Below are 8,942 nucleotides of genomic sequence, written 5' to 3'. Positions count from 1 at the left end.
GTTTTGTTTCGCCTGGAGGGAGATAAATTAGGACATATAATTAATAATTAATTTGATAAAAAATAAAATAGAAATGAAATTAACATGTTAAACTTGTTATTAACACCAACAAACATAATCCTTAACAGAGGACTAAAGTGGGTAAAACCATTAAAGTCGAGGACTGAATAGTGTACAAAAAGTCACTTAGGACTAAATTGAGTAAAACCACTATAGTCGATGACTATATTGGGTATTAACTCCTTTAAAATTATGAATCGTTTTTGGACTGACAATTACCTCATAATATTTATTGTTTTGCAGGAGGAAGAAATGAAGAAAAAACTATTACTCACATTAGCTTTAAAATTATGAATCATTTTTGGACTGACAATTACCTCATAATATTTATTGTTGTAGATGCTCTAAGTAAATATGGAGTACTAAATAGACAAATTGTGGGATTAGCGTAGTGTAAAAGCTCAGGACCGCAGTCCACAGGAAAGAAATATGCTTTGCGCAATCTAGGGGCGCAATAGAGAGATTTGATAACACAAATCAATATAGTGTACAAGTACTATTGCATAAGATACCATTTGCCAAAGCATCCGAATTTGTAACAGTAAAATAAATAACCCCCAAGCGAATACTGTACTTTTTTACTTTCCTCCGCGTTTTCTGCGATCCGTTACAGATTCCTCTCTCCTCCTTCTCATTCGGCCCTTTTCTCTCTGCTTGCCGGAAGAATGGCGACGGCGATGAGAATCGTTTTGGGGCTCCTCACATTTGTCACTCTCGGAATGATTATCGGTAACGAAATTCTATTTATATAAGTGTTTTTCCCTTTATACACACATGCAGATCACATATAGATACGTGATTTATCATATACACACGCAAGGGCATTAGTGATCATAATCTGCGAATTTCATGGGATTTCCTTGACCTCGTTTCCTCTGTCCTTTTGCTTTGCCCCATTTGAACTTTATCCTCTTTTTTTTTCTCCTTAATTTTTAATTTTTGTTTAGAAATTTCCTTTCAATGCAGCTGAAATCCTATTCTGAAATACAGAAATGGAATTTATGCAAATTATTGTTCTTTTTCTGTTAATGAGTTTTGGTGTCAATATGATTCAAATAATGTAGTAATGCATGCGTTTTTTTATTGATTAAAGGTGGTACCGATGCCCTATAAACTGTTAAGTTGTGCTTTTCTTGGATCATGGTAAAAGTTATGTGGTTTTGACTATTTAATTACAATTTTTAGTGCTTGAAATTATTATTAGTGCAGCTAAGATCCAAAGATAGAGGGGAAAAACATACATCAGAAATAATTAAAGAAGAACTGCATAAATATAGATGGAAAATATATATATTTTTTTGCTGAGAAAATTTGAGTGCAGTAATTGAGCTTCCTTTATATATATATATATATATATATATATATATATATATATATAAATTGATAGCTCTCTCTCTTTTCTTTAATCTGTTGGCATGTTGATGTACAGTTTTGATTATTGTTTTTGTTTTTATTTTTTATTTTTTTGTTTTAAATTTTTAATTTTTTATTACATAGATGGGAATGGGGTTTACCTGATTCAAACCCAGGTTTCTTACTTGAAAAGGGGTGTCACTTACCACCAAGCTACTCCCTAAACCCCCCAAAATGACACATGTTGGTGATGTATACTTATATGTCATTTGTAGTTTTTTGCTGAAGGGTTGTCAACTATTTATTTATTTATTTTTTTTTCATGTAATGCAGGAGCTCTGGTGCAATTGGCATATATCCGGAAATTGGAAGATACATATGGTAGAGTTTGTGAATTGTTTGTATATTGGAGAATTAGTGCTTCCCTACTGTTAATTTCTCCTTTGTTCTCATGACTTACTGGGCCCTTCATTTTAGGTTCCAACATTTTCATGTAGAACTTAGCTTCAGAATAGGCTTGATTTCTTAACCATAAAAGAAAAATGTCATTGGAATCATTTGAAATCTTTCAACTCCATTGTGCCATTGAGTCCTAATTTTTTGAAATACCTTGAGTTTGATCATTTAGGGACAATTCACTGCTTGACTGCTCTGTCTTCCCTTTCCTTTGCTTTTCTCTTTGGAATAAGCATAGCATGGTAGGACCTTTTAGTTTAGCTTCCACAACATTCTTTTGGCTATCTAGAGGTAGATTGCAACTAGAGGCTAACTCAGAAGTGATCAACAGAATTTACCTATTCTAATAAGCCTTACACTTTCCACTTTGGTATTTCCTGAGGGACCTGGAATACTTGTTTTGATCCTTTTCTTCTTTTTGTTGGCATTTTTGCTTCTCATGGAGACATGAGTAGCTTTAATTTCCCTATCTACTGAGTTTTTTTTGGATATCTTTCCTTCCTTTATTTTCTACTTATCATTACAATTTTGTGTATATTCCTTGGTTTTGCCAAGTAAAAGTATGAAGAATACTATCATGCAGGGACAGAACCCACTTTAAGGGGATTACGTGGAATTCAACATGGTGTAAATCCTTTGGCAAAAGGTTTGTATTACTTGTTTGGGTATGAGCTAAAAGCTCTTGTTGTAGAGTTTTGCTTTCAGCACTTGTAATTGCAGTAATGGCTTTTATATCATTAGTTGTAATTACTAATCAGATGTTTTTGGAAAAATTTGCTGTACTTTTTAGTTTTAGTTTATTTATTTATTTATTTATCTTTATTTTTTCTGAATACAGAGTTAAGGAATAGAGGATTTTGTTGATCATTGGGATTTTAGATCTACTTGATTTACTTTTCACTTTTTCCCTCCCTTTCCTTTCAGGAATTTCACATTTGGCTTATGACAAAGAAGCTGTAATACTACGTCTTGGATATGTACGCCAAAAACATTCTCCCTGGATTATTTATTTACAGTGTACCACTGATCTCTTGGCTTAATAACAATTGGCACTGAAGAAGAAATACTAAGTAGCACACTACATGCGAAGGGTTTTAGAAAATTATTTGATACTTGATAGCACTGATAGTTGGTGAATTCTCAAAGTCGCTATTTTTCTTAGCATTTTTATATACAAAGACTTCATACTTTCAAATTATTTTCAGTGTGCCTCTAGTCTCTTGGGTTGATAACAGTTGGCACTTAAGAAGAAATACTAAGTAGCACACCATATGTGAAGGGTCTTAAGAAGATTATTTGACAGCACCAGGATTGCTATTTTTAAACCAGTTTTCTGTATGAAGACTTGACCATTTCAATTTAGTGTTCTACCATTGTAGGTAAAACCTGAAGTAGTAAGCTGGTCACCAAGAATAATCGTGTTTCACAACTTTTTAAGTACAGAGGTAAGCAATTTCGTATGATAAAGTATCTTTTCTTATAGCACTGAATCCCTATTGTTGCTTTTGTTGACATGTTGCAGCTTAATGAACTCATGCTATTTGTTAAACACTTAAACCATCTGTTGACTTTTGTTGGGTGTGTGCAAATAGATTAATTTAGTAGAGGAATTTATAGAGTCAACAAACTTGGTTACTTCTTGACTTAGTATTTACAAGTGTCGTTACTATGTTCAGTCTAATAGTAATTGATGTTAGCAGTATGATTATTATGGATAACTGTGTAGTAACTTGTGTAAACATTATCCATTGGTAGTTGTACTAGAACCAAGACTAGGGTTTGCATGCTTTTCCATTTTCCAAATTTGGTGAGGTATTGAAGTCTTCTGTAATTGGCATGTGTTTTCTTTACCTGTGTAAACATTATTCAGTAGCAGCCATTAGCTATTAACTCCTTAATAAACTGTTACAGAAGATCACAGTTGATGAATAGTAGATACTTTACTTACATGAATAAGTTGGTCTTAAGTCAACTTAGTTTGGTGTTTCTAAATGGAATATGCATTCTATTGTGCTACCTTACCTTACTAACCCATTCTATAGGGCAGATATAGTTTTCACAATTAACTAATTACTTGATTTTACCACCTAAAAAGAGCAGCTGGCTGTACTTAACTGATGTGAGGACATGTAGAATGAGAAATAGCACTTTATTGTTTAACTGCTTCCTAACAAACTCAGAATAAGAATAAGAATAAGAATAAAAGAAAAAGTGAAGAATATTCACTGGTGCAATATAGTAGCTATAGTATTTTTTGGAAACATGTACAGGTGTAATGATTTTCCTTAGGGAAAAACATAATCTTTTCAACCCTTTTCTCCCCTTATTCATTATTCAACAGTGGCATTTTTGCCTTTTTTGATGATGAGCTCCTAGCTTCTTGAGCTGCCTACTGGAAAAAGAAGATGTTTCTGTATTACTTTGTATTTCATCGATATTTAAACTGGGCAGCAGCAGAAGTGGAAAATAAACCACTTGGCCGTGGTGGGTTAGTTGGATTGGTGTCCTTGTAGATGGCAGATCCATTGGGGATGAAATTTTTTACTCTAGGGCCTAATTTTAGAACCTTGAATGAAATATGTGACCATTTGTTCTTCATTGACTAGATACAATCATTTTTGACTTTTATGAAAAGTGAAAGAGACTCGAGAAACATTGAAGAGTTTGACTACTAGAAAAACATAAACTGTATTTCACTCACAACATATATATATATATATATACACACACACACACACACACACACCAACCAGTTACTATGTTTTGCTGTCAATTTGGCTTTGGGAGAAGGATGTGTCATGGATGCTCAACAAGCAAACCAAATTTTCAGAATAGCATATGCATTTAATGTAAAGATTGCTTTTATCTCATTACCAAGGAGACAAGGAGTTGTATTTAATGCATTCAGAATTTTTTCAAGGCTCTTCTTAATTCCTAAACCCTTGTAATAGCCTCATATCTCCCTTCTACTTTTTTCTTCTAGTTTGTGTATTAAATGCCATTTCTTACTGGCTGTTATAGGTCACCTTACATAGAGAAAGCATACACTATTCAAACACCATCTTGGGTTACCCTGTTTGTTAAATTTGGATGCCTATTCTGTTCAATGATCATTAGTACTAACTCAAAATCCCTCAGCACTCAAAGTGTTCTGTGCTCTTCTCTTTAAAGTTATTTCGATTTTCATCAAACTTCAAGACAAGCAATATAGCCAATATAAGTTTGAAGGATCATTGAAAAAAGAAAATAAAAGAAACTTCTGAAGGGCAACAGTACAAAGGCACAATGGCTTATAGATTGTGCAGATACATGTTTAACATAGGCATGAATTGGAGCACATGCCTGATATGCACTATATTGTGTCCATTTAGATAATACATACTAATCACCTCACACTCTGAATTGCACCATGGGTGTAAGTGATTTTAGGACATTTGGAAATACATAGAATATAGCAACAGAACTAAAAAGCTTCTTGCAGGTAATAAATCACTCTATATCCCATTTTGTCTGTCCTCTATGTCAATCTCTGAGGATCAACTTAAATGCATTTGAATTTTGAACTGTGAGGCCATAGAGGCAGGAAGATAGATGAGTATTTTTCTATAAAATGCATTTGTCAGTTTACAATGGAGATTTTGCTAGATAAGATGTGAAATTCTTGTGGAATCTAGGTAGTTCTATTTGCGTTACTTTTTCTTTTGTCCATTTCCGGAAAGAGTGGAAATCATATTCCTACTTTATATTATAAGTGTAACATATCATTTCCTTTACAGGAATGTGACTATCTTAGAGGTATTGCCAAGCCCCGCCTTAAGGTTTCCACAGTGGTGGATGCAAAAACTGGAAAGGTTTGTATCTGATGTAATGGTTTTATTTATTTATTTATTTATTTATTTATTTTTCTGTTATACGTAACATACTATTTTATCCTAAATTTAATATTGATATCTGAAATTCAAGTTAAAGCTCATACATGATGTTGACATATTAATTGAATTAATTAATTGATTGATATTGATGTTAAATTTGTTGAATTGATACCTGTGAAAGAGTACAAAAGACTAATTTAATTATTCTTTTTGCCAATTTCTGGTCATCTCAATTTCTTGTCAAGCTTCCTTTTGGCATATGAAGCTGTTTCATATGTCATAACCTTTTAGTTGTTTCTATTGGAACTCAATTTTGGGAGTGCTAATGTATTTTATTTAATTTTGATTTAGAATTTAGACATTTAGTCGAGTAAGGTTGGTTGAAAGTTTTTTTTGGTTTGTTCATTAGCGAGATGGCAAATTCATTCTGGAATAGTATTCAAAATTTTCATTAGAAGTAATTAAAACTTTCAATTTTTCTTTTTTATAGATAACTTAGAACTTTAATTATTACTGGTAACTTGCATATATCTGCATTTTTATGAAATGCAGTTTATGGGTTTCATACTTCTGTTTATTTGTTCTAAATGCATATTAACTGACAGTATTTCTCTACTATTCCAGGGAATGAAGAGTGATGTCAGAACAAGTTCTGGTACCTTTTTGAGTCCTGATGAGAGGTCATACCCTATAATACAGGTTGGTCTGCAATAAGTTAGTGATATTGTGATTTATTGGTGTCCCATATATTATTCATTTGAATCAAGTTTACTAGTGATCCATTTAATGGCTTCCTGCAATATCAGGCAATCGAAAAACGCATATCTGTTTATTCTCAAGTACCAGTTCAAAATGGGGAGCTCATTCAAGTTTTAAGGTTGGCATTGTGATCATTATTTGGTTGTATCTTCCATATATTTATGGAAAACTGATATGTTCTTAGTATCAAAGCTAACATCTGCAGAAGCACAGGTATCAAAAGAGTGAGCTCTACAGACCACATCATGACTACTTTGCTGATCAAGTATGTTTTCCATCTACCTTGTGCATTTATTGCCTCCCATCATATCTCATTTGATATCAACTCAACCATCTATGGAGAATTACTTTGTGCTAAAGGAGGTTCAATACTTCTGCAGTTTAACATAAAGGCGGGAGGTCAACGAATAGCAACAATGCTTATGTATTTAAGTGACAATGTTGAAGGTGGAGAAACATACTTTCCAATGGTAGATCATCAGACTTCTGAGTAATTTTTGTCACTTCTTTTTGGCAATTTCTATATTCTATGGATCCTTTTTTCACGTCCCTTGACTGTTTCCAAAATCTCAATGAGATCATGTGAACTGCATGTGATCTCAGGATCACTGTTGCCAAGGAATTTTCCCACTTTGTTATCAGGATGTTTATATTGAACAATGATATTACTTTGGTGAAAAAATGTGTAAATATTCTGGAATTAAGTACTTGTATTTGTTTGAGAAAAATTGACTGATGATACCAGGAGATAAGGTCAAAATGTCAAATAAAGGGAACCTGTGAACTGCATATGATCTCAGGATCACTATTGCTAAGGAATTTTCCCATTTATTATCAGGATGTTTATATTGAACAATAATATGATTTGGTAAAAAGACATGTAAATATTCTGGCATTAAGTACTTGTATTTGTTTGAGGAAAATTGATTGCTGATCCCAGGAGATGAGGTCAAATAAAGGGAAGATACTTCTGATTATATTCAGATACTCATTCCTTTGTCTTTCTTAATGTTGTCTCCATATTTTTGTAATACTTGTATTCTTACTTTAATGCCATCTGCAGGCTGGTAGCAATGAATGTAGCTGTGGTGGGAAAACGGTTAAAGGGTTGTGTGTAAAACCAACTAAAGGAAGTGCTGTGCTGTTCTGGAGCATGGTTAGTGGGCGATTACCTGCTTTAGCTTGTACCCATTTCTATGTTTTTACTTCATCTCAGTTGTAACATGTTACTCACATAACATCAAGGACCTTAATTATTTGATAAGTAAATAGTTCTATAATAGTGCCCCTCTCAAGGTAAAAAGAGGGGAGGGAGTATTTATGTGTAAAACTGAGGATAGCTGTTTAAATGGCATCTGACAAACCAAAAGTAAAATCCACTGTAAAAGCAGAAGGCCAATATATTTGTAATTGTTTTGTTAAACTTTCTGGTTACAAATTCCAGCATAATTGATTTAAAATGTTAGTTTCATCGCTGTAGTTGTAGTTGTTTACTTGTTTTGCCTTTGATGTAAACTCACTTGTTTTGTTTCTTCTCAGGGGCTCGATGGAGAATCAGACCCAAATAGCCTACACGGAGGATGTGAGGTTCTGTCAGGAGAGAAGTGGTCTGCCACAAAATGGATGAGAGAGAGAGCTATTTCCTGATGCTGCTGTACTGTACATACCATCTTTTACATCTTAAAACGATTAATCTCGTTTTTCCTTGCACCCCTCTAATTATTTAGTTTTACTTTAGATGACATTTTTTTTTTCTATACATGAATACATGATGATAGCAATCACCTGAACTTCATTTAATTTTGATACCAGTGATTGCCAATTGTCTTTAGGGCAGAAAGAAAAAGTAAAGAAATGCGACTTACAAATACAAGTACTTTTGGTATAAAGGGATATGGTCAAATAAAGGGAAGATAGTGATATGGCATTGTTATCTAATGTATTTATCAAATCAAAGTATCAAACTCAAGTACTTTTCATGTTGGGTGATTTTAATCTTGGGATGCACAGTAGTTTGAGGTTGGATACTTGGAAACTGGATTTCTAACATTATTTTGTGTTCTCCTTTGGTAGTATAGTTCAAGTTTGTAATTATTTTGCTTTTGATTTTTTAAAAAAAAAATCTATTTCGACTTATGTAAATTCTATGTTCTATGATTCCATGTATCATTGCATATTTTTGCCATGTATTGCCCTTTTAATTCTCAACGAGTAGTTGAGGTTTTGCGACGATGAGAGCTTTAAACCTATGTAGTATCAAGTATGTTAGAAATAATGGAGTAATTTTTTTTTTCAAATTTTGTCAAGGTATTTTACAAAATTTGAAATAAAATACTTCGTATGTATTTACACAAATATTTAGAAAAATTATATTACATAAAAAATATTATTTTAATTACATAATAATTTCTCTTTTAATATATATTATTAACAATTATTAAC

General features: G+C 32.7%; 1 protein-coding gene across 1 annotated transcript; it reads left to right on the top strand.

Moving 5' to 3' along the window:
• Positions 1-553: 553 nt before the first annotated feature.
• LOC116017200 (prolyl 4-hydroxylase 1) lies at positions 554-8,634 on the top strand. Its single transcript, XM_031257734.1, has 12 exons — positions 554-789; positions 1,747-1,794; positions 2,453-2,515; positions 2,794-2,846; positions 3,249-3,314; positions 5,646-5,720; positions 6,366-6,440; positions 6,548-6,618; positions 6,714-6,765; positions 6,881-6,970; positions 7,564-7,656; positions 8,040-8,634. Exons 1-12 carry the CDS (start codon positions 726-728, stop codon positions 8,145-8,147), a joined length of 858 nt encoding a protein of 285 aa, XP_031113594.1. The 5' UTR covers positions 554-725; the 3' UTR covers positions 8,148-8,634.
• Positions 8,635-8,942: the final 308 nt, after the last annotated feature.

This window comes from Ipomoea triloba, chromosome 4 (assembly GCF_003576645.1).
Source record: "Ipomoea triloba cultivar NCNSP0323 chromosome 4, ASM357664v1".
Taxonomy (NCBI): domain Eukaryota; kingdom Viridiplantae; phylum Streptophyta; class Magnoliopsida; order Solanales; family Convolvulaceae; genus Ipomoea; species Ipomoea triloba.
The sequence above is the reverse complement of the archived record's forward strand: the minus strand, read 5'-3'. Positions and strand labels throughout refer to the sequence as shown.

Excerpts from the sequence above, each read along its gene's own strand:
- LOC116017200 (XM_031257734.1), top strand. The coding sequence starts at position 726 with ATGGCGACGGCGATGAGAATCGTTTTGGGGCTCCTCACATTTGTCACT. Across the intron at positions 2,516-2,793 it reads TGTAAATCCTTTGGCAAAAG|GAATTTCACATTTGGCTTAT; the intron begins GTTTGTATTACT and ends CTTTCCTTTCAG. Across the intron at positions 6,619-6,713 it reads GAGCTCATTCAAGTTTTAAG|GTATCAAAAGAGTGAGCTCT; the intron begins GTTGGCATTGTG and ends GCAGAAGCACAG.